Source organism: Leucopleurus acutus (genome assembly GCF_964270905.1).
Source record: "Leucopleurus acutus genome assembly, chromosome: 17".
NCBI classification, from domain to species: domain Eukaryota; kingdom Metazoa; phylum Chordata; class Mammalia; order Artiodactyla; family Delphinidae; genus Leucopleurus; species Leucopleurus acutus.
In genome coordinates this window covers 3450875-3475118 of record NC_139159.1, presented here as the reverse complement: position 1 = coordinate 3475118, position 24244 = coordinate 3450875, and the positions used below count along the sequence as shown (strand labels likewise).

The 24244-nt window shown below is 41.5% G+C and overlaps 2 protein-coding genes across 4 annotated transcripts in view; one reads left to right on the top strand and one right to left on the bottom strand.

Annotated features, from left to right (window-relative positions):
- LOC309974181 (transcription elongation factor A protein 1) overlaps nucleotides 1-13874 on the top strand; it is a 60422-nt gene extending 46548 nt beyond the window's left edge. For both annotated transcript variants that reach the window (XM_082858643.1, XM_082858642.1), the window contains 6 exons: nucleotides 2173-2318; nucleotides 3456-3512; nucleotides 5187-5341; nucleotides 7947-8093; nucleotides 10564-10635; nucleotides 12328-13874. In XM_082858643.1, coding sequence (XP_082714769.1) covers nucleotides 2173-2318; nucleotides 3456-3512; nucleotides 5187-5341; nucleotides 7947-8093; nucleotides 10564-10635; nucleotides 12328-12336 — 586 coding nt within the window. In that variant the 3' untranslated portion in view covers nucleotides 12337-13874. The remainder of the gene's footprint in view (nucleotides 1-2172; nucleotides 2319-3455; nucleotides 3513-5186; nucleotides 5342-7946; nucleotides 8094-10563; nucleotides 10636-12327) is intronic.
- A 7220-nt stretch (nucleotides 13875-21094) lies between these two features.
- Nucleotides 21095-24244, bottom strand: part of RGS20 (regulator of G protein signaling 20) — a gene marked incomplete at both ends in the record, with an annotated part of 76523 nt that continues 73373 nt past the window's right edge. For both annotated transcript variants that reach the window (XM_082859103.1, XM_082859104.1), the window contains one exon: nucleotides 21095-21283. In XM_082859103.1, coding sequence (XP_082715229.1) covers nucleotides 21095-21283 — 189 coding nt within the window. The remainder of the gene's footprint in view (nucleotides 21284-24244) is intronic.

The following is a 24244-nucleotide window of genomic DNA, read 5'->3' as shown; positions in this document are numbered from 1 at the left end:
TTTTCCCCAGATTGATAACGTACTCCTCATTTTTTATTAATCAGCTGTGATTAATATCCCCTACACTGTTTTTTTTATGTAGAAGTACTAACTAACTTGATGATAAAAAAGGTAAGCTAAGGTAAGCTAAAGATATTAACACCAGTTGTTAATAAAGTTTATTCAGTTTTTTTCTAACTATTTTGAGATAATTTTGGGCTTTTAGAAAATGGTATGAATAGTGCAGAGAACTCCCAAATTGCCCCAGTGATATTTATATATGTATTTGCATATGTGTGTGTAAATGAATATACACACGAGTTTTATTTTGAACCAGACAAGAATAATTTACAGACATTATGCCCTTTATACCCCTAAATGCTAAATACATCAATGTGTCTTTTCTAAGAACAAGGACATTTTCTCACAGATAGCCACAATACAGATATCAATATCTGAACATTAACATTAATCTGATACTTTTTCCTGATCTGCAGACCTTGTTCATATTTTACCATGCGTCCCAATAATATCTTTTGTTGCAAAGGAAAAATAATTTCCCAAAATATCATCTTGGGTCACATTGCATTTGGTTATCATATCTGGCTCCTTTAATCTAGAGTAATGCTTCAGTCTGTCATTGTCTTTCATGACCTTGATATTTTTGAAAAGTACAGGCCATAATTTATGGATTTTTTAACACATGCTTTCAGTTGTGTTACATTCAAAGTAATGAATGATTTAATGCCTGGAATATAATATATAAAGGTATAGACAAATATTTTAAATAGACATTGAAGGAGGAGTAAGTTCTTAGTATATTTTCATCAGTTTTAAGTAATTGAAGTTTAGGGATAGAGCCTTTCTACAAAAGCATAGGATTATTTTGTACAAAGTCTGACGAGGTAAGTGATTGGTATCTCCATACACACACACACAGACACACACACACACTCTCACTCATTCAAACAGTGAAGAAAAATTGTAAAATATTGGAGAAATGAGTCTGAGGTATCATCTAAAGGAAGATAGAAGGTTAGATCTAAGTGAGTTGCAGGTGAGGAGGGTTTTACGCCTTGGTGTAAGGATTTAAGGAGAAGGTGGTGCGGTTAGCTGCTTAGAATGTCCGAAGTGGCGCCACAGGTGGTGACGTGAGGGGAGAGAAGGCCCATCGTCCTCCTGGCAGCTCCCAGGGGCGAGCGAGGCGTTGGGCCACGGGCACAGAGTGAGCTCGTTCTTGAAGGAGCCGAGAGTGGCGTTTGTAAACAGGGCGTGCTCATTGGTGTGCGCTGAAAGCTGGGTGCTGTGCCCCGGGGCACAGAGAGGAGTGAACTGAGTGAATGCTCACCTTTGCCCGTGAGAAGCTCGGGCTGGTGGCCGCAGACACAGACCTGTGTGTAGACGGCACTCTGGGAGACGGGTAGCAGGACTCTGAAGGCCTGCAGAGCGGCCGCCCTGCCTGCGTGGGCTGTCTGTGAGCGCAGCCACTCACATCCGGGGGGTGGAGGGCTGACTTCATCTGGAAAGGTTTGTGGCAGAAATCTGCACTGGGATAAAGTTAGCTGAAACCAGTCAGCAAGGTATTTTGCTAAGAATCTAATGTAGGAAGTTAATCAGAAGTAGTGGAAATGATTAGGCTGACTGGAAAAATTGCTCAACTGTCCTGATTGAATTGATGTTTCTGGGGAGAAATTAAGAGACATTGTTGTATTTTCACAACTACTTCTCACTACACGTGGTTTTTATCCTAAAGTGGGTGTTGTATGTGTAAACCTCCCTGGTTGTCTAGTTGCAACAGGGTTTTTCAAGCATTTTCCCCTCTGTTTTTGGTCGAGAGCGGTCATATTCTCTGGTGCCATCCCTTTACCCCTGTCATAACCAAGATCCTTGCTTTGCAGTTGTTGTATTGAGCTGTAATGTGTATTTTCTGTATGAAAAATATTGTTTAATGTTTAAAAGGATGATCAAGGTTAAAAAAATAAAAGACATGAGATTTGTGTCATCTTTACTAAAATTTTAACTTTTTAATCTATATGCAGGCAATTTTTTTTTTCATGTAAGTCACTGAAATACAGTTTCATATATTTATGACCCAAATTTTTGTTTTTAGAGAGTGATAGTAACGATGTTCACTTTAAGAGAGTTTTCCTGACTTCTTTCTGGTGTGTGTGTGTGCGTGTACGTGTACTTCAGTAGCTCCAGTGGCAACGTAAGCAGCAGAAAGGATGAGACAAATGCCCGAGACACTTACGTTTCGTCTTTTCCTCGGGCACCAAGCACTTCTGATTCTGTGCGGTTAAAGTGTAGGGAGATGCTTGCTGCGGCTCTCCGAACAGGAGGTGAGTTTCGCGTACGTCTCGTGAGTTTCGGTGGTCAGTCATTTGACGGCTGCCACTGCCGCCCTGTCCACCTCCTTGTTTCTGTCCTCCCGGTGGGATCCTGATGATAGCTGCTTGCCAGTGCCCAGCTCAGGGAGGGCCTGCTGTGATGGGGGTTACTGATGGCAGAGAGGAGGGTGCAAACTGGACCTCTGCTTATTACTGTGTATTTCTGAGAAATAGGTTCCTTCTAATATGTGGATGTTTCCCCTGATTTGTAGTTATTTAAGCTTTTCTTCGCAATCTTTTTTCTCCTCACGTTTAATCTGCAAACTAAGTACTCTACCCTCAAGATTGGGAGTTAACAATACTGTATTTGGGTCCCATTGTTAAATGTTAGTATGACATATAGTAAGTTTTATATTCATAATTTCATTTCCTACTTTTTTTAAAGTGGAAAAGAGAGCTTGAGTTGTATATGGGAGCTTTAATTTAACTTGGAGGTACTCATTCTTATGTAAAATTTTGCTTTTAAAAGTTTCATGTATAGAAATATTTACCCTCCTATACAAATTCATCCCTTCTCTTTTCTATTGTACTGAACCACAGTTAGTATGACCTAGTTTTCTCCTTATTCTGCCCTTTCTACTCTGATTCCTTTACTGTCTCTTTATATATTTTTTCTTTTTCTTCCTAGTTTCTTTTTATTTCCTTCTATCCCTTTGAATATTTGCATAGGAGTCTTCCGATTTTGTCCATATATGTGACTGGCAGATGAAATGAATGGTTTCTTGGCATTGAAGCCTGAGTCACAGGAGACAAGACAGTTCTTTATAACTTTCTCTACTCTCTGCTGGAGCAACGAGAATTTATGGAGTTGTGAAGTGAGGAGTTGCCTGCTGGATGCATTACTTCCCCACTCCTGAGGGATAAGGAGTCATCCATGCAGGAGCCCTTTGGACATTAGGTGAATCCAGAGGAGGAGCATAGAGGGTAGTAGAGACACAAGACTCTAATGAAACTAAACTGAAAGGATTCTTTGTACAGGGCAAGTGGGGTTGAAGAAATAGGAATACAGTTTAACTGACCCTGTATTGAAATTTTCTTTTAATGTGTTATAATCACTTTTTCATGACAATTCTCTGTGCCTGTGTTTAGATGATTACATCGCTATTGGAGCTGATGAGGAAGAATTAGGATCTCAAATCGAGGAAGATATCCTTTGCGTGTATATTCATAATTGTTTTAAGAAATCCGCTAGATGATTTTTTCTTCCTGTAAAGAATTCAGAGTTTTATTCTTCAGTTTCTATCTTGATTGTTTTGATGGGAAAGGGGAGGGCTATCCATGTCATTTTATTATTCTTGTTTTCCTGTCATTCAAAAGTAAAACACATAGTACTGATAGTATTTTTACTTTTCTGCCTTGCAAATTGAGAACGTAGCATCTCAATTGAAGTTGTGCAGAAGGGCATGGAAAACACACATGCTAGTAAATGGGAAGTAGGGTTTCATCTTTGGGGGTACTCAGCAAAGTGTATACAATCCCCTGAGCTCATTATCCTGGACAGGAGTGTGTTCATGCTGGGGGCCTTGGGAAGGGCTCTGGGAGAGGGAGGGGTCTTGCACGTGGGTCCAGAGAACAGGGAACATCTAGGTGACAGTGTGACTGTGGGACTGTCCTGGTTGAGGAAATGGCCTTGTTAGAAAGGGAGCTGCTCTGGAGCTGGGCCCCTGCTGTTGCCTGTTCTCTTGAGAAAGCCACCTGCTAAACTAGCTTCTTGCTGAGCCAAGGAGGAAATGATCCCTCAGGGCTACTGTGAAAGATTTTCTCTCAGAAGGCCCTCCAGGGTGCTGTGTAGCCTTTTCTTTTTTTTTTGATTTGATTTGATTTTTTAAATAAATTTATTTATTTGTTTTTATTTTTGGCTGTGTTGGGTCTTCGTTGCGGTGCACAGGCTTCTCATTACAGTGGCTTCTCTTGGTGCGGAGCATGGGCTCTAGGTGTGGGCTTCAGTAGTTGTGGCTCGCGGGCTCTAGAGCACAGGCTCTACTTGTGGCTCACGGGCTTAGTTGCTCCGTGACATATGGGATCTTCCCGGGCCAGGGATCGAATCTGTGTCCCCTGACTTGGCAGGCGGATTCTTAACCACTGTGCCGCCAGGGAAGCCCTTATTTATTTATTTTTTGACTGCGTTGGGTCTTCATTGCTGCGCATGGGCTTTCTCTAGTTGTGGTGAGCGGGGGCTACTCTTCGTTGCAGTGCGTGGGCTTCTCATTGCGGTGGCTTCTCTTGTTGCGGAGCACAGGGTCTAGGCACGCAGGCTTCAGTAGTTGTGGCACACGGGCTCAGTAGTTGTGGCTTGCGGGCTCTAGAGCGCAGGTGCAGTAGTTGTGGCTCACGGGCTTAGTTGCTCCGCGGCATGTGGGATCTTCCTTGGCCAGGGATCGAACCCATGTCCCCTGACTTGGCAGGCAGATTCTTAACCACTGTGCCAACCGGGGAAGTCCCTGTGTAGTCTTCTTGAGACTTTTAGGATCCTTGGTAGAATGCAGATTTGGGCAAGGGAAAGCATGTGTAAGTTCAAGCTCTTATTCTCAAGTTTTCTCACTCAGATTGCATATCTGAGTTACCTTTTGAAACCCTTTCACTTTGTGTCTTGCTTGGCATTAAACATTGAGAAAGTATTGCTCATTCATAGCATAAAAGTATGATCACTATTTTTTGCCAGTTACAGATCAAGAAATCAGGCAGAAACAGTGCCTTATTGTTAACTTAATCTAAATTGGAAACACTGCTTAGAAATTTCAGGAATTCTTATTGCGGCAGAATAGGAAAAAGTTATCTTACCTTTATAACTTAACCTTTTTTTCCTTAATGGCCTAGTACCTATCTATCAAGAAATAAGGAATACGGACATGAAATACAAAAATAGAGTACGAAGTAGGATATCAAATCTTAAGGATGCTAAGAATCCTAATTTAAGGAAAAATGTGCTGTGTGGGAATATTCCTCCTGACTTGTTTGCTAGAATGACGGCAGAGGTGAGTATATTTGTACATTTCTATGACAGTATTCCATGATATCAAGTGTAAAGTCTATTTAAATCATAAAGTACTGTATAAATACTACATATTAATAAACTGTTATTAGCTATTCTAATATACTTATATATACAGTATACCAGACAAATACTTAAGGTGATTGAATCTGTTGGCCTCAGTATTTTGTTCCTTTCACAACTGTGCCGTGATCTTTGGGTGATTGCCTTAATAAATTATTGTCTAAAAACAAAAGTGTTTTTTACTTATTGTAGATCCATTTAGAATCAAAGAGTCGAATCTCTAATTGCAAACAGACTTTGTAACCTCTAAGCTCTTTTCATGGTTAAATACTATAAAGTTGGTTATATCTTATTGACTCTTCCTTATATTTATTTAGAAAATGGTGGAGAAAATGGAATTCATTGTCTGCTATTTATAGATGTAGCTGTTCATAGATAATAGCTGCAGTGTGTCTGCAGTCTCACTATCTGACTAAGCATCCAAGACAGTGAATTTGTCTTTCTATATAGCTAATAAAAATGTTATATTTTTAAAATTCATTTTTTAAAACCTCATTAAAATAATTTAAAACTGTCACAAAGTAGAGAACAAAGTATAATGAAATCCTATATATCCATCACCTAAGGTTCAAGTATTTTCAATAACTAGTCACCTTCTTCATCTATCCCTTTTTTTGTTTTCTTTCTTTTCCCCTGAATTATTATTATCACTATTTTTTTAGAAATGACATCCAGGATTTATTTATTTATTTTTAATAAATTTATTTATTTTTGGCTATGATGGGTCTTCGTTTCTGCGCAGGCTTTCTCTAGTTGGGGAGAGCAGGGGCTACTCTTCATTGCGGTGCGCAGGCTTCTCATTGTTGTGGCTTCTCTTGCTGCAGAGCACGGGTTCTAGGCATGCAGGCTTCAGTAGTTGTGGCACACGGGCTCAGTAGTTGTGACTCATGGGCTCTAGAGTACAGGCTCAGTAGTTGTGGCGCATGGGCTTAGTTGCTCCGTGGCATGTGGGATCTTCCTGGACCAGGGCTCGAACCCGTGTCTCCTGCTTTGGCAGGTGGATTCTCAACCACTGCGCCATCAGGGAAGCCCTCCCCTGAATTATTTTCAAGCAAATTCCAGACATTATATCCTTTTACCTTTCTATCCTTGAGAGATATCTTTAAAAATATGATACTTTTCTTATGTAACTACATTGGCATCATGACATGTAACAAATCTAATGCTAATTCCTTGGTATATCTAATATCTAGTTCATGTTCATATTGTGTTCGATTGTTCATTTATTTTGTATCAGGATCCGAAGTCTAGATGTTACCTTAAGTTTGGTCTCTTAAGATTTTGTGTGTACATATTTAAATCTAAAGCATTTTCTTCTCCTGCTCCTGCCCCCTTTTTTTCATAACATTGACCTGTTGAAGAGACCAGTTTTTCTCTTGTATATCTCACAGTATGAATTGCCTGTTTCTTCCTCATGATGTTATTTAACTTTTCTGTCCCCTTCATTTTCTATGAACTGGAAGCTAGTTCTATAGGCTTGGTTACATGCAGGTTTAACTTTTCCTGCATAAATATTTCATCAGTGGTCCTTCTTATTTCATATTGCATCACATCAGGAGACACGTTTTGTTGCTCGACTCTTAGGGTGCGGAAATTGATCAGGGGTTTGTGTACTGACAGTCTGATCCCTCCGTTGTAAAGTTCTCCATCAGCCTTTCATCTATGTGTTCATCCACTGAACTGGTGATTTCATTAGGGGTTGCAAAATAGAGATTTCTAAAATTGTGTCATTGCTTTCACATTTATTAGCTAGATTTCTTTGATAAGCACTTTCCCTGAGTTGAAGGCTCTTGGTTACACTGTTGGTTAGAACAGGAAAGGCAGGGTGAATGTGTAATTCTTTCCTTTTGGTTAACAGTTATCAGAAGGAGGAGTTGGCGCCCTACTAACTGCCAGTGGGGGCTTTTGTTGCCATTCTTGCAAACGTTTGTGCTCTCTTTTTTTAAGTGTCGTCACGGACTTGTGACTTGTTATTTATCCAGTGGGGATTGGTCTTTTCCGTAATTCATATTGTTGGCTGAAGAAATCATCCTCTCTGGCCAGTGGGAGGTCCTGCATGTAGCTCCTCTGTCCGTGTGACTCACTCAAAGTAATCAGGTAGTTTCCGTGCTTTCTGGCACAAGATGACTCTGACTTATCTTCTGCTTTTCTTGACTCAGAACTGGAACGAGACATTCCTCCAGAGGCCTCTGGTTCCTTTGTCGGTAGTGGGGGTGGGTGGGTGCAATAGTAGAGACCATAGTCTGGATACGAGAGGTGCTCATTGCTACAGGTTTACATTGTTTATAAGCCTTTGAACAGTAATTAAATACAGTTTTCACATGCAGACTTATAAGTATTTGAAAAAATTTTAAGAGTAAGCAAACTCTTATGAGTTCTTTGAGGAAAAATATTAATTTTTCACTTTTTAAGACTTTAAAAGTTGATTTTGATCTTGTTAGTATTAAACTAAGGGAGTGTAAAAAGCATTCCGCATATGTATAGAAGATGCCCGTAACTGAGTGGTATTGCCACCTTCCGAACAGGAGATGGCCAGTGATGAGCTCAAAGAGATGCGGAAAAACTTGACCAAAGAAGCCATCAGAGAGCATCAGATGGCCAAGACAGGTGGGACCCAGACGGACTTGTTCACATGTGGCAAATGCAAGAAGAAGAACTGCACTTACACACAGGTTTGTGATTGTTTATAGAGTCTTATTTTCATACTAAGAATGCTTGCAACTCCTATTTTAAAACAAGTAGTAAAGATAATTACCAGTATTTTGGTATTTTTTGAGAGGAGATATCTCTTAAGTATAACAGTGCATTCTTAATACTAGCAGATTCCAGTTAATTGAAAATAAGTTGAAATAGTTACACTTCCATAGGAATTGTTACTGTGAAAGCTGTACAAACCGAAATTGATGAAGTATTATAGAATTTAATAAAAAGGCCATGTTTTTTCTCTAAGAGCTAAAAAGCAGTGGATTATTGGTTAGTGTATAAACAGGCTACAGTTCTTTTTATTTGGCAGGATCATGTAGTTTAGGGAAAGTTCTTTGCTCTCCCTCACTCGGAGCCTGGGTACTTTTAGCTTAACTGGTTTCCAGATATTTATTCCTTTTTTGCAACATATTGATGGCTTTTATCTTCATTTATCACATCATATATGATGTGACTGACTTTCCTTTTTGTTCTTGAACCACTGAAAAGAGCTGTGTTATAGTTGTTTTGATGGTATGTGCATATGTGAAAAAATTTTTTCTCACTGTCATTAATTTCATTTGCTAAATAGGCTGTGCTATGTCTGTAATCCGCTAAATTCAAAATTTTCCCTTTAAAGAACAACTAATTGTTTCCGGTTACTAGAGAGACTTAGGGGATTGCATTTTTTGATTGACAGAAAATTAAGCACTTTATAAAAATAATGTTTAGTTTATTTGTTATTCTGTAAGTATACCTACTTATAGAAAATTTTGAAAATACAGAAAAGTATGAACAAGAAATTTAAAATCACTTATTAATCTGCCGTCCAGAGAGGGCAATGTTCTATATTTTGGTGCTTGTAGTATTTTGTGGATTTTTTAAAAACCTAGTTGCAGCTAAATACTGTAAACTGTTTTATATACTTTTCCTCACTTTGTGTAAGCAATTTCCTTTGTTTTTTTAAACCTTTATAAACATCTTAATAGCTGTATAATATTCCATCAGATGGGTAGACTCTAACTTATTATTTCCCTGTTGGATGCTCAGGTTGTTTCCAGTGTTTGTGTTATTATAAAAGTATACTCTTCAAACATCCTTGTACACAGATCTCCCCTCCCAACTTTATTGAAAAATAATTGACAAATATAATTGTATTTATTTAAAGTGTACAATATGATGCTTTGATATACGCATACGTCATGGAATGCTTACCAAGATCAAGATAATTAACACATCCATCACCTCACATTTTTTTCTTTCTTTTTTTTTTTCATTTGGTGAGAATGCTTAAGATCTACGCTAACAAAATAGTCCCCATGCTGTATGTTAGATCCTCAGAACTTATTCTTCTTATAACTGAAAGTTTATACCCTTTGATCTACATCTTCCCATGTCCTCCCATCTATTCTGTTTCTGTGAATTCAGCTTTTTTTTTTTAAGATGCCACATATAAGTGATGTCATACAGTATTTGTCTCTCTGTTTGGCATATTTCATTTAACATAATGCCTTCCAGGTTTATCCATGTTGTCTCAAATGGCAGGATTTCCTTCTTTTTTATGGCTGAATAATATTCCATCATGAATATATGCCATTTTTTCTTTATCCATTTATCTGTTGAAGGACATTTAGGTTGTTTCCATGTCTTGGCTATTGTGAATAATTCTGCAGAGAACATGGGTGCAGATAATCTCTTTGATATACTGATTTCATTTCCTTCAGCTGTGTAACAAGATGCAGAATTGCTGGATCGTATGGTAGCTCTGTTTTTAATTTTTTGAGCAACCTCCACACCATTTTCCACAGCGGCCACACCAACTTACATTCTCACCAGCAGTGCACAAGGGTTCCCTTTTCTCCACACCCTTGACAACTTGCTTTTTCTTGTCTTTTTGATGATAGCCATTCTAACAGGTGTGAGGTGATATTTTCTTGTGGTTTTAATTTGCATTTCCCCAATGATTAGTGATGTTGAGCTGCACACAGATCTTTATTTGTGTTTCTAATTACCATCTTACGATAGATCAGATATCAAGTTCCTAGGTCACAGAAGACGGGTATTTAAGGCTCTGTTGCTGCCTAACTTAGAAAGGTTGGTGGCAGTTTATATTTGTCATAATGAAATATTTTTGTAATTTTTACATCCTTGCTAATTTGTAAGAGAAAATTGATATGTCTTTTAATTAACATTTCTGTGCTTCTTAGTTATGATGAAAAATTTTCATATTTATTAGCCGTTTATCAGTAGTATAATGTGTGACTTTAGATGAACAGATAAAAGATGAAACGACAAGGACTTAGAAAAATGAAGTTTGGAAACGTGTGTTTGGTTGACATTATTTCGCTTATCTGAGCTTGTTTCGAGCTCTTATACATTTTACTGTGGTACCGTTCTTAATTAGGTTGGACTTTTTGTAGTATTGTGAAAAGTGGTATTTTTCACCCGACTTTGCTACAGGTCCAAACGCGGAGTGCTGATGAACCGATGACAACGTTTGTTGTCTGCAACGAGTGTGGAAACCGGTGGAAGGTACATGCCTCCTGGGGTTCCCGTCTCACCTGTTTACATGGGGTGGTTCTCCATGGGCTGGTCTCTTCGGGTCTGCTTCGGGGGCTGCCTGGATGCCCCGGTGTGTGCACGTGCTCACGCTGCCCAGTGCTGGGCAAGGCCGTGGCTGGCGTCTGTCGTGGAACGTACTGTTTGCCGTCCTACTAGAAATAAAGAGGTTGACTTAATTTGCCAACCTTCATGTCGTCTTGCTGCAGAAATGACAGGTTTGAATCTTAACTGTGCATTACAGCGTCACAGTCCTGTATCTACTGTATCCAGTCAGCTGCTTCCACTCTTGTTCTTCCGGAAAACCCGCACAAGTGTATGGCTTGTCTTTATAGACTTTGGTTCTGGAAAAACTACTCTGCCTTGTTGAAATCCAGCCCGATGGTTTTAGTGTTTATTTTAGGAAATCCAGATGAGCACCGCCGTGGTTTCGTAGGCTTTCCACTAAGCCTTCCTTTGTACGGCCTGTGTTCTCTTGAATTAACCCCGCACAGGCAAGTTAGGTTATTTGAATGATTCATTCTTGAGTGATTTTTGTGAGCCACAGAAGTATAATTTAAAATTGAGAGAAGAATTACACATCATACCTGAGACAGAGGTGGGGATACTAGGAGTGTGGGACTGGGGGGGCTCACACGGTAGGAGGATATTCCCTGGAGCCAAACAGGCTTTGAACTGCTTTGCTACTTAGTGTTACCGAACCGTGATGTTCTCATGACCCACGTTACAGGGTGTGGTGAGTGGTAGATATAATATATTTAAAGTGCCTGGTCATTGTTGGTGCACCAAAAATGCTGGCTGTTTTTATTAGCTTTTGTGAAATTTGTGTAAGATTCTTTTCTTTTTTAAGTTATACTTAACATTAGACTTTTTAGTCTAATGCTTATTTTGAATTATTCTTATAGTTTAAAACATTTTCTGAAAATCAGAAGTGAATTAAAAGGCAGACAATGGGAGAGTATCCTTCACGAGTATAGTGTGAGACTTTGGCTCTCGGCACTTTCTCTGGGCTTGAGGACAGTACACATTTTATTACAAAGATTCGTTCTGGGCCGGGAGATTAATGGTATTGAGAGTGTCTTCGTGGCTTGAAACAGTGTCTCCCTTCCTGAGTTGGCAGGTTTTTTAATTGGTCTAAGAGAGGGATGTTCATTTTTTTCAGTCCTGTTGGGCAGATCTGGCTTTTCCAGAGGGCTCTTGGATTTGTTTACATGATGCCTCGTGATGATAAAGATGATGATGATGATGATGATGATGACTGGGTATATTGCAGTTTGTATTGAATACAGGCAATTGGCTGCTTAAGTGCTGACATAGTTCTGTTGGATTTAAGAAAATTCAATTTAATGTAGAAAGCTGATGCCTACGGTGGCTTACTCTAGAAGTTCAAATTTGGAATTAATTTTTTTAACCTGAAATTAAGGAGAGAGGTACTTGAGAAAATATTTTACACTGTTTCTTTATTTATGTATTCCTAGTAATTCTAAGTTGGAAGAGCCAAACACTTAATATAGGTGACTATTCATGTCTGGAAAACACAGCATCTCTTTTAGAAATGCCTCTTTCTTCAGCAGTTTAAGGTGTATGCTGTGTTAAATGTGGGAAGGGATACACCCCACTGTCTGTATTTAAAGGTCTCACAAAATATTTCTTCTTTTTTGACAGTTCTGTTGAGTTGGAAGAATTGGCAAAACACCTGGACCATTAAGAAAATGGATTTTGTAATTAGCTTTAAGACTAGGCCAACCAACTAGTTTTCCTGCAGATCAGATTTTTAAAGTAACATATATCCCTTGGGTTAGTCTCTGTTTTTGACATAGGATCCCTTCCTTAAATGCCTTCTGTAGTTGCAGAGCAGTAAGGAGACCACATGATAATTGTATGGTATCTGTTTCAAAACTTTTTTTTTCCATTTTTATAAGTAAGTTGATATTAAACTTCTGGCAGTTTATTTTTACCTTTTTTTTTCCTTCTTAAAGGAAAATGTACCTTAACTTTTTTACAATCTGAAACATACACAGTAAAAATGTTATTCTTCTCAGTTAATACACAAATGGAAATTACATTTTTTCCTATATTGGCATGTACCTGCAAATATTAAAAGAGGAGAAGAGGTAATGTAATTATAAGTTTATCAAACATGGTGTGTATTCAGATAATACTTGACCAGCTTATCTAAATTGTACATAATATTTCAACTAGCATATGAAATTGATTTTAATTATTATGTTCACAAGTCTGGGATAATTAGTTATTATTTTGCATTTGTAACTAACTGTGATCCTCATTTCTTGTAATTTCTTGTACATGTTTATTACTTGTTCGTAATAGATTTTACTTTTGGAAACATGACTTGACTTTGTTGAAATCAGTTTGGTTTGTTGTTTATTTACCTGTTTGACTTTGTAGTGTATTTTACTTTTGCAGAACATTGTTGTAGTCTAGTAGGCTTTTCCTAAATCCCAGCTCAGGCAAAGAATGAAAACTTTTGACCATTTTTTCGTTTTGTAGGAAGACATACTGGGAAGAAAACGTTAGCATTTTAGGATAGTGTTGTTCTTATAAACAGTTCATGACTTAACTTTGATTTGGAAATCTGTGCTGACCAAGGACTTTAAGGTTTATATAAATCATTAACGCTGTGACCTTTCCGTATGGAGACTAATGGAGCACATTTCTGTCCTGACTCTCTTTCTGTCACACAAGAATGAGGTTGTGGAACAGACTAATACGTGGGCTGTAACGCAGCTCATTTGCAGGAAGGACCTTACAGTTAAGTGTGTGCCATCTGTTTTGTTAGGAATAAGAAAAAATGATTTTCACACTTGGTCTAGCACATCTTAAGGCCACTGTTACAAAGTCCACATTTCATTGTGCTCTGTCTGCGCTCTCAAACCTGTATAGAGAGATCTGAGTACCTGCTTTGCACTCCCCTTCTCTCCCTCTTCTCCACTGCTTACTGGAGGTCAGTTTGATGTAATAGAGAAAACAACATCTAAAAGTCCATGTTCAGACCCCACATAGAGGAATTGGCCCACTGGTGCCATCCCACCTCTACTTCGTCAGGTCACAGAGTAACCTTTTATCATTTGAAAAATAACGTGCATTTTTGAAAGAATGAATTTAATAAGAATAAAATTAAAATAGTCCCACTTTTAAATTAAGTGATCCATTTTTAAATTTGTTAATTCAATAAAGTTTCTTGTTATTAATCATGTATCACATTTTGTTATTTTTATTTAGATATTGATGCTTGCTTTACTTTTTGTTTAAAAAGTTCTACTTTCCCAACTATTAAGGTGATTTTAAAGTCCAGTTTTAATTAAGTGATGGCTGCCTGGTTGTAAGTATTAAGGGACTAGTATTGAGCAGTAGTACAGAGCACGTTTGTCTTCTTTCCTGGACCCCTGGTGAGGGATGCAGGCTGGTTCTGAGCAGAGCACGTGAGTGCATCCCTTGTGTGCACTTAACGTAATATGAGAGACCAGATAGTGAACCTTATATTGGAAAATGCCAGCCAGTTATAAAGTAACTGGAAGTGAATGTTCTCAAGGGTAATATTTGCTAGCGTCTATTTCCAGGACAGAGTCACTGTGTTAAATGAACACATACAGGAAGTCAGTTAGAAAGGTGTAGTGGCAGTTAGCGAAGCACTGTCCCAGGAAAGCAGAAAATGGCCACCTTGGTTTTCCTGCTCACCTGAGGGTGATGAGTGTTGGTATGAACATTGAGAAGCCATGGCGCGAGTTCTGAAATGCTTACATACACGCAGACGTCAAATCTGTGTATGCCTCACAGATGGAAGAATATTTAAAGTATTAACAAGACTAGACTTTGACAGTGATTGTCTACAGGTCAGAGTGAAATTCGGGGATTTGAGTTGAATTATCAAAATAAAAACTAGAGTTAAAGTGATGAGATTTAAGGAGTTTTCATCAACAGTTCCTCTTTCCTGCCCCCGGCGGGCCCCACCTCCACCCCATTTAGCTGGAGCAAATTAGCCGTTCGAGAATTGAATATCCCACTGGGAAAGGTAATGTGAATAGTCACTGACATAAAATCCACATATTTCTGTAAGCTTCAAAAATAAGCAGAGTGTCAATACCAACATTGAAGGTGCTTTTACCTCACAGTGAGTAGGACAGAGTTACTGCCTGATGAGTTCCTAGGTAGTAATGGAAGAATTAAGCTGAAGGAAGCTGAAGTGAAATCAGTCCAGAGCGGTAGACAAGTGTGCTTGGAAGTCTCCCCATGTGGCTGTGCTGTGGCCAATAGCTGTAACTTAGGGAAGGTGGAGTCCATACGTTTTTATGGGAAACTTGTTCACTGCTGTATTTAGCTCCTAGAAGAATGGGTGCCACATAGGAGGTGCGTGTGAAGTAGTTTTTCTTGGTTGTGTTTGTGTTACATTTCTTGACTGTGTGGGAGCTGGGACCTGAAGACTTCCACAATTGAGGACCTGCGGGAGGAGGGTAGGTAAATAGTGTTGGCGATGTTTTAGACTCCAGCTCCAGAGGAAGAAGTAACAAGCTCGAGTCTCGGGGGGTTTCTTTTGGTACTGAAGTTCTGCAAAGTGACGCGACAGTTTTATTATTAATTAAAAAATGTTCGGATCGGACCTGTGTACACTGGTACTTGTTCATCCAGGTGGGGGATGGAAAATGAAAGCACAGGTGACTGCTTCCAATGACTTGTTCTGCTTCCTCTCCCCAGTGCTGTAAAAAGACAGCTAATTATGATTATTTTTTCTTTAATGGCCCTGACTGCAGAGAGGAACAACATTTCATGTGTGATGTGCCCTACAGTCCGGTTAAATTAGCCCAAGTGTTTTCATAATTGGAAAGCTTAGCTGCTTTGACATAAAGAGGCTTTTTCACTCTTATATGTAGTTTACAGTGTGTATCCAAGTTATTTTTGTAATAATGCCATTGGAAAGTATAGCTTATAATAAAAAGGCAAAATTGTGAGAATACTGGCAAGGGAGGGGCATAACTGTATCTTTCGATTTTTTGGCACTAGTTCCCAAACATCTTTTCTGATTCATTTAGGGGACACCTCGCCTCCATGTGACCTGGTAGGTCTGTCATTCAGTGTCCCACCCCACCCCATGCTCCTTCCCTGGGGTTACTTTATGAAAGATGGGAGAAGCAGTGTTTCTCCTGGACGAGCTAAGCCAGCAGGAGCTGCCCCTGGGGCTCCCTGTACCATTTTACCAACAGTGTGCAGAGACCCTCTGTGTGTGATGAGCCTGGGGGAGGCTGAAATGGGGAGAAGGTCTCGGTCCAGCCACGTGGGTGTTGGAACTACCCTGGACTTCTTGCTAATGAAAGCCAGTCAGTTTCCTTTGTATTTAAATTAGATTTAGATTTCTATAACAAGCAACGGAAAAAAGATGGTTTCATCCTAAATTGTTTTGGATGAATATTTAAGTAAATATATGATTCTAAATGAAAGTACTGATAGCAGAACATCAAAACCTATGGGAACACTACTAAGATTTCCAGTTAACTGCAGAAGCATTTTTGATCCAGAAGGAGCATTAAAGTCACAGGTCAGTATCAGGCTGATTTATCTCGGGATTGTTTCACTGATGGGTCCATCCCTGCCCCCTTAATAATTGCAGCCTTCATCTTTTTTTTTTTTTTTTTTTTTGCGGTACGCGGGCCTCTCACTGTTGTGGCCTCTCCCGCTGCGGAGCACAGGCTCCGGACGCGCAGGCTCGGCGGCCATGGCTCACGGGCCCAGCCGCTCCACGGCATGTGGGATCTTCCTGGACCGGGGCATGAACCTGCATCCCCTGCATCGGCAGGCGGACTCTCAACCACTGCGCCACCAGGGAAGCCCCCTCTTTTTAAATTCATATTTAAAAACATATCCGTAAGATCAAATGCTCATTAATCCTCTCCCCATTAAAAACTTTAAAAATTGAGGTGCACAGTTGACCCTTGAACAACACGGGTTTCAACTGCCTGGGTCCACTTATTTGTGGATTTTTTGATACGTACTGTGGTGCCATAGGACCCACGGTTGGTTAAGTCCACAGATGCAGAACCTAGGATACGAGGGCCAACTTTTTAACCTGGTGGAGGGTTGGCTCCCCTAACCCCCCATGTAGTTCAAGGGTCAGCTGTAATCGACATATATATAACACTATTAGTTTTAGGTGTACAACATAATGATTTGACCTATGTGTATACTGCAAGGTGATTGTCACAATATATCCATCACCACATCTAGTTAACGATTTTTTTAATTAATTAACTTAATTTGGTTGTGCTGGGTCAGTTACAGCAGGCGGGCTCCTTAGTTGCGGCATGCGTGTGGGATCTAGTTCCCTGAGCAGGGATGGAACCCGGGGCCCCTGCATGGGGAGTGTGGAGTCCTAACCACTGCGCCACCAGCGAAGTCTAGTTTACAATTTTTTTCTTGTGATGAGAACTTTTAAGATATGCTCCCTTAGCAGCTTTCAAATATACAGTACAGTATTTTTTAAAATAGATCTATATTGGAGTATAATTGCTTCACAGTACTGTGTTAGTTTCTGTTGCACAACAAAGCGATACAGTATGTTATCTATAGTCACCATACTTTTAATTTAAAAAACTTTTTGTGTTTTTTAGGTAGATAATTATTTTTTTATTCAGACTTCCCATTCTGAGGCTAATCAAGTTTTAACTGCTAGTTTTCTTATAGTTAATATTTTGATTATTTATTCGCCTTTCCAGAATGTTCCACTTCCACTGGGACAGTTAATTCAAGTGGATGGATTATAATGTCAAGGCCACAATTTCATCCCCTGTGAGATTAAGTTGGCATTACTCAGGAAAAACCCTGTTTGATGACTGCTGTACTTTAGATGATTCAAAATTGAAATTTTTTGATTACACATGTCAGGAAAGCGTAATGGTTTAGCTCCAAATTTGGTAACAGGAAAAAAACAAACCTGACTGACTTGTGTAAGACAGTATCATCTTTATATATGAAGAATGATTTTTTTAAGATGTTTATTTTGTCATGTTCAATGAGAAAAACTGGCCACCTGGGCCTTTGTGAGTTCTAAAAACAGAGAGGCCTGCTGGATGGCTGCTCAAATACCAGCCCGGGAGACTGGCTGGATTACCTTCATCTTCTATGTCAAAGTCGTGAACTAGAGAAAATGATCTCCCTGGCTCTGTAGTTTCTCTGTTACGTCGGCGTGTGTGTACATGCTCATACTGGGCTATCTAGTCCTCTTTTCCTTGGAAATGGGCCCTGCATAGCGGTTAAGAGCGTGGGCTTCTGGTCTGCTCAGGTTCAAACCCAGCTGCCATGTACCAGCTGTGAGACTGACCAAGTACTTCACCCCTCTCCCTGCTCATCTGTAAAGATGAGCATCCTACCGTAGAGGGTTGTAAGGACTAAATGGTAATTTACAGCAATAAGACTTTGGAACAGTATCCAGTTCCACTGGTGAGAAGACTCTTTTGGGGAATGGCCATTATTAACGTTATAAATGGACACATTTTACATACCCTACAGTTTGCTGTTTTAGCTTAGAACACTCGCTGCCAGTGCATGGAGGTGTATGCCAGTCCCCTTCACCGTAGGGCAAGCAGTCTGCGGGTATATACCATTCCCTTGAAAACCTGTTCCCCTGTGGGTAGATTGTGATGTTTTGTCGGGTGGATTCAGCTAGTTGACATGTGCATGCAGAATGATATTGCCAGATTGCTTTCCAAAAAGTCAAGACTAGTTCACCCACCTGCCAACAGCGCAGGAATGCCCATTTCCTGACACCTTGCTAATGCTGGATGTGAGCTATCCTTGTGACTTTCGCAAACCTAGGGGGAAACGGTAACCACTGTCATCTCGTTGTTCTGAGTTCACATGATTTATCATTTTGTGTATGTTGTGTTCATATTTTCTTGTTTTCTGGCCAGTTGATTTTTTCCATTAATGGTTTATATTGTGGTTTTCCTTTTCTGTCTACAGAGTTGTCTAATTTGTAGACACTCCTAATACATTCTGCATAGTAATCTTGAGTGTGTCTTATAGCGTAATATTTGTGTTTGCATTCTTTTATGTTTTTATGTTGTACAGAATTTAAATTTTTACATAATCCAATCTCAGTGTTTCTTTTATGGTTTCTAGATTTTACGTTTTGCTTAGATGCTTTCCATCTGAAGTTACAAAAATGTTGCCTTCATTTTCTTCCAATATTCTTATAATATTCTTCTAGACCTTTAAACCATTTGGAATTTATATTTGTTTATATATACATTTTTTCCAAATGGAGTGCCATCCATCCCAACAAGATCAGCCTGTCAGATTTTACATAAAATTTTTTTAAACCTTGGAGTTGCATTGAAGTGGAGTCCAAAGAAGCTTCCAGTGTGGAAAGAAGTCAAGGGGGGTGGAATCTAAGAGCCGAGTCTAGGCAGCACCCACTCCGGGGGCTGCTGCGTCCCCAGAGGCACCCCCTGGCCCTCCCTGCGCCGGTATGGGGACGATGAGCTCCTCTAACTGTCCTTCGGGAGCGCTGGCTTCTCTGTCCACCTGGCAGGGATGTGCGTTCAGCCCTGCTCAGGCTTTAACCCTCCCGCCAGTCCCTGTGTTGACAAACCCCCCGTCCATACTCCAGCCTAAAGCCTAGGCCCCCGGCTCCAGCTTCTCTTCCACATGTTTTGCATCTCCACTCACCTTCTACTTGACAGGCCGGAACTGGACCATTTGGGGTTTGCTCCAAGTATCAACGCCTTCCCTACACCTCCGCCCCCCCCACACACTCTTGTTCTGTAGGTTGTAGCTCTGGTGTCATCTCCGCCCCCAAAGCTTCCAGTAGCCTCCAGGGCGTCGAGAGCTCAGCTGTTCTCTGGATCGGTACTCCCCACTGCTGTCGCCACTGTCGCACACGTCTGTCATCCTTACTTGGATGTAAGCAGCTGGAGGGCAGCATTGATGCCTTGATCCCAGTGACCTCCTCTTTGTCTAAAGAAGAAATGGGGCCCTAGAACATGGGAGTCAGAATTCAGATGCAAACTCTGATACAGAGGATGGATAAACAGCAGGGTCTTGGTGCACGGCACAGGGAATTCTGTTCAGTATCCTGGGATAAACCGTAATGGAAAAGAATAGGAAAAAGAATCTATATACGTGTAACTGAATCACTTTGCTGTACAGCAGAGATTAACCCAACATTGTAAATCAACTCTACTTCAATAAAATTAGAAAAAACCCAGAAGTACACGAGGCGTTGACGCCTTGAAAAGGAGGAAAGAGCACCTTCTCTGGGATTGGGCTGTGAAGGTGGGCATAGACCTTGATCCACGCGGATTTATAGGTCACGTGAGAAGGTGCAGGGTTAGCACGAGTTTCACAGTAAAGGGGGAGGTGAGATGTTTTGCTGAGAAAGAGGATGAGGGCTTAGGGTTGAAGAGCATATGAAGGAATCATCAGGCTGAAGGGCCAGGGAGGGAGGTGACCAGGAGGAGGGCCATCCCATTAGGGCCTCGCGTAGATCACGTTCCAACCCACTACTCAAACTCCTCCGGGTTCTGGATGCCTTTCTTTCCCACTCATCCTAGTGATGGGTTTCTTCGGGATGGTTTAGGCCTACAAACCGGTATTTTTACTGTGAGCTATGAAGTTATCCTATTCACCTGTGATAAAAATAGTGGGATCGAAAAAGAAAAGCCTAGTCTGGGGGCTAGAAGAGAATCTTGCGTGTGTCCCCACTTACTTAATCTTATATTTCCCAAATAGTGACATGTGAAAAAAAGATTGAGATAAAACTCTTGTGCTTTATTTTTTTAGAGTGAAAATGCCCATATTTCTTTCAATAGTAAAAATGGAGATATGCTTATTTGAACGCTTTGTGATGAACACCACCTACGTGAAAATTCATTCTTCAGGTTGGCAGATTCTGGTAATAAAGGTAACTTTTCAACAAGAGCATTTTCTAGGCAGTACTTCTCTTATCAAACATTTGAGGCTGATCCACTTCAGAGCCCAGGGCTTTACATTAACCATGTAAGATACACACGCACATAATATGCATCTACATACATGTATCCTAAGATAAAGTAGAATACCAGTTTTACAGGTAGCGGTCACATCTTTATAAAATGGGAATTTGGGTCCTGTTCCCATGGATGTACACGCTGCAGGCAGTGTGGTGTCTTCTTATGTATCCTTTGTCACTGAGAAAGTGCTACTGTCATTGTAAGTGTAAATATACTACCTTTCTACACAGCCATACCCCATTTTTCCCAAAAGTATCACAAAAGGTGGCCGCAATTTACTTGGTGAATATACAGCCTTCTGCAGAAGGAAGAGTCTGTTATTAAAATAACCCGAGTATGACCCAGCAGAAGACACTACTGCCTCTAAATTCCCTGTCCTACACGGAGTCCACGAGTTCTTTGTTTTATTAATAATAAATATTTTGAACATCCTAGGCTTCCACTGCTTTCTCAGATAAGGAGCGAAGCAGGTCTTTGTAGAGAGCAGAGTTCATGAACCGGGGGTACGAGTCCCTGTGCATCAAGGTGTAGATCTGCAGCTGGGCGTCATCGAAGATGTGAGGGGACGGCTCGGCCATGCTTCTGTTGATGGTCTCCCTCACGCGGGAGTCCAGGCTGACCTGCCGGCGGGGACACATGGGGCTGTGTCAGACAAGGGCCTCTTTGGACATACACCCCAACTCCCATACCTTGTTTGTTTTTTTAAAAATCCCAGACCCAACAAGGTCATCCCGAAACCTAAGCTGTTGAAAGAGGAACTGAACACAATGAACAGTGGTCCCAAACTTCAGAGGCATCAGAAGCCCCTGGAAGGCTCGTTAGAAAAGAGTGCGGGGGGCCCCCCCAGAGTTTCTGACCCAGTGGATCTGGGGGCGGCTGACAGTTTGTATTTCTCATGAGTTCTCTCGGTGATGCCGGTGGGGATCGCACTGCTTTAGAAAACCACAGCGCTGCACTACTTCTTTAAAATGAGGGGACTGTGGCCGCAAGGAAGAAAGGTAGCGCACATTGACTTACCCCTGGCGAATTGCCTAAGAACACTAGGACTAAAACCTGGAGCTCCAGGCTGGGGTCAGGCAGAAGTGACCCGAAGCACCGTGGAAGGGTCAGTGCCACGGGCTTGGGCTTAACTCCCGGCTCTGTCGCTGTTTGGCTGTGGGACCTCAGGCAAAGTGAACTGTGTCCTGAAGAACTGCTCCCTAGGGACCTACCCGGCGGTCCAGTGGTTAAGACTCCGAGCTCCCAGCGCAGGGGGCGTGGGTTCGAGCCTTGGTCGGGGAACTAAGATCCCGCATGCCGCGGGGTGCGGCAAAAAACCCCAAACAACCTGCTCCATAAAGTAGGGGTGACGAAGGTGGTAGCTGGTCAGGGCTTAATGAGAATGAATTCAAAGTATGGGGAGTCCACGACGTCCCGGGAGATGCTGCCTCCTTGCACTCCGATGTCTGCTCGTCCTGGACGAAGCGCATCCCAGACCAGAGCGGCCCGCGGGAGCCAGACGCCGAGAACAGGACAGCAGAGGCTCACACGCCTTCCCTGCCGCGTGAGGAACCTCGGCTGGACCGTCTCTGCACCAGGGGGGCAGGATAGATACGCAATGCATGTGCTGTTGTTTAATATAAAACTGAAAGTGTGCTTATCCAAGTCACTGAGCATGGGCTTCAGTGATCTGTCTTTCCAGATGCATCTATCCACCTCCTCCTGGGAAGGCTGGGGGCGCTTATCCCCCGCAAGTCAGGGTCCTGCTCACCCTCTTCCTCCCTCTGGCTCTGTAATGGGCACAAAGCCCTGCTGACGCCGCCTCTTTGACGCGGCTCGAATCCGGCCACCTCCCCCCGCCTCTCTGCCGTGACCCTCGTGGAGGTCAGCCACCACCTCGACGGCATTTGTTCACCAGCCTCCTGACTGGCCTTGGGCCGGCAGTCCAGGGCCTCTCTGCACCACCCCCGGACCCAGCACTCGCCTTCGGACCTTGTGCTGGTGTCGGTGGGCTCAGGATTAAGCACAGAGCTTGCAAGTTCCAAGTTTAAACTTAGGAGGCCCTTTATGACCTGCTCCCACTGGCTCCCCAGCTCCGCCTCACTATTCCACTCAAGAATTCAAGGAACTTGGCATTCGCCTGGGATTTAAAGGAAGAAGGAGCGAGAACTAGCTTGTCTTTGTTCTAGGAGGCTGTCTAGGGGAACTGTCTAGAATGGCCTGACTACGTGTACTTCTCTGTCAGGTCTTGGTTTCCACGTCACTCCCCCGTCCTGGGAAGCCTCCCAGCCACCCTGAGCTGATCCCCACGGCTGCCCTCACCACCAGGCCATGCCCTTCTAGAAGCTTCCGGAGTGTGAGGGCCCAGGTCTTAGGAGCTCAGCTCCTGCCAGAGGGGGGACTCGACACTCATTGTGGGCTAAGAGGAGAAAGCCTCCTGCTTGCTCTTGTTAGAAAATTCCTTTGCACAGCAAAGGAAACCATAAACAAGACCAAAAGACAACCCTCAGAATGGGAGAAAATATTTGCAAATGAAGTAACTGACAAAGGATTAATCTCCAAAATTTACAAGCAGCTCATGCAGCTCAATAACAAAAAAACAAACAACCCAATCCAAAAATGGGCAGAAGACCTAAATAGACATTTGTCTAAAGAAGATATACAGACTGCCAACAAACACATGAAAGGATGCTCAACATCACTAATCATTAGAGAAATGCAAATCAAAACTACAATGAGGTATCACCTCACACCAGTCAGAATGGCCATCATCAAAAAATCTACAAACAATAAATGCTGGAGAGGGGGTGGAGAAAAGGGAACCCTCTTGCACTGTTGGTGGGAATGTGAATTGGTACAGCCACTATGGAGAACAGTATGGAGGTTCCTTAAAAAAACTACAAATAGAACTACCATATGACTCAGCAATCCCACTACTGGGCATATACCCTGAGAAAACCATAATTCAAAGAGTCACGTACCAAAATGTTCATTGCAGCTCTATTTACAATAGCCAGGAGATGGAAACAACCTAAGTGTCCATCATCGGATGAATGGATAAAGAAGATGTGGCACATACATACAATGGAATATTACTTGGCCACAAAAAGAAACAAAATCGAGCTATTTGTAATGACGTGGATGGAGCTAGAGTCTGTCATACAGAGTGAAGTGAGACAGAAAGAGAAAGACAAATACCGTATGCTAACACATATATATGGAATTTAAGGGAAAAAAATGTCATGAAGAACCTAAGGGTAAGACAGGAATAAAGACTCAGACCTACGAGAGAATGGACTTGAGGACACGGGGAGGCGGAAGGGTAAGCTGTGACAAAGCGAGAGAGTGGCATGGACATATATACACTACCAAACGTAAAATAGATAGGTAGTGGGAAGCAGCCGCATAGCACAGGGAGATCAGCTCGGTGCTTTGTGACCACCTAGAGGGAGGGGATAGGGAGGGTGGGAGGGAGGGAAGAGATATGGGAACATATGTATATGTATAACTGATTCACTTTGTTATAAAGCAGAGACTAGCACACCATTGTAAAGCAATTATACTTCAATAAAGATGTTAAAAAAAAAAACCCAAAACACTAG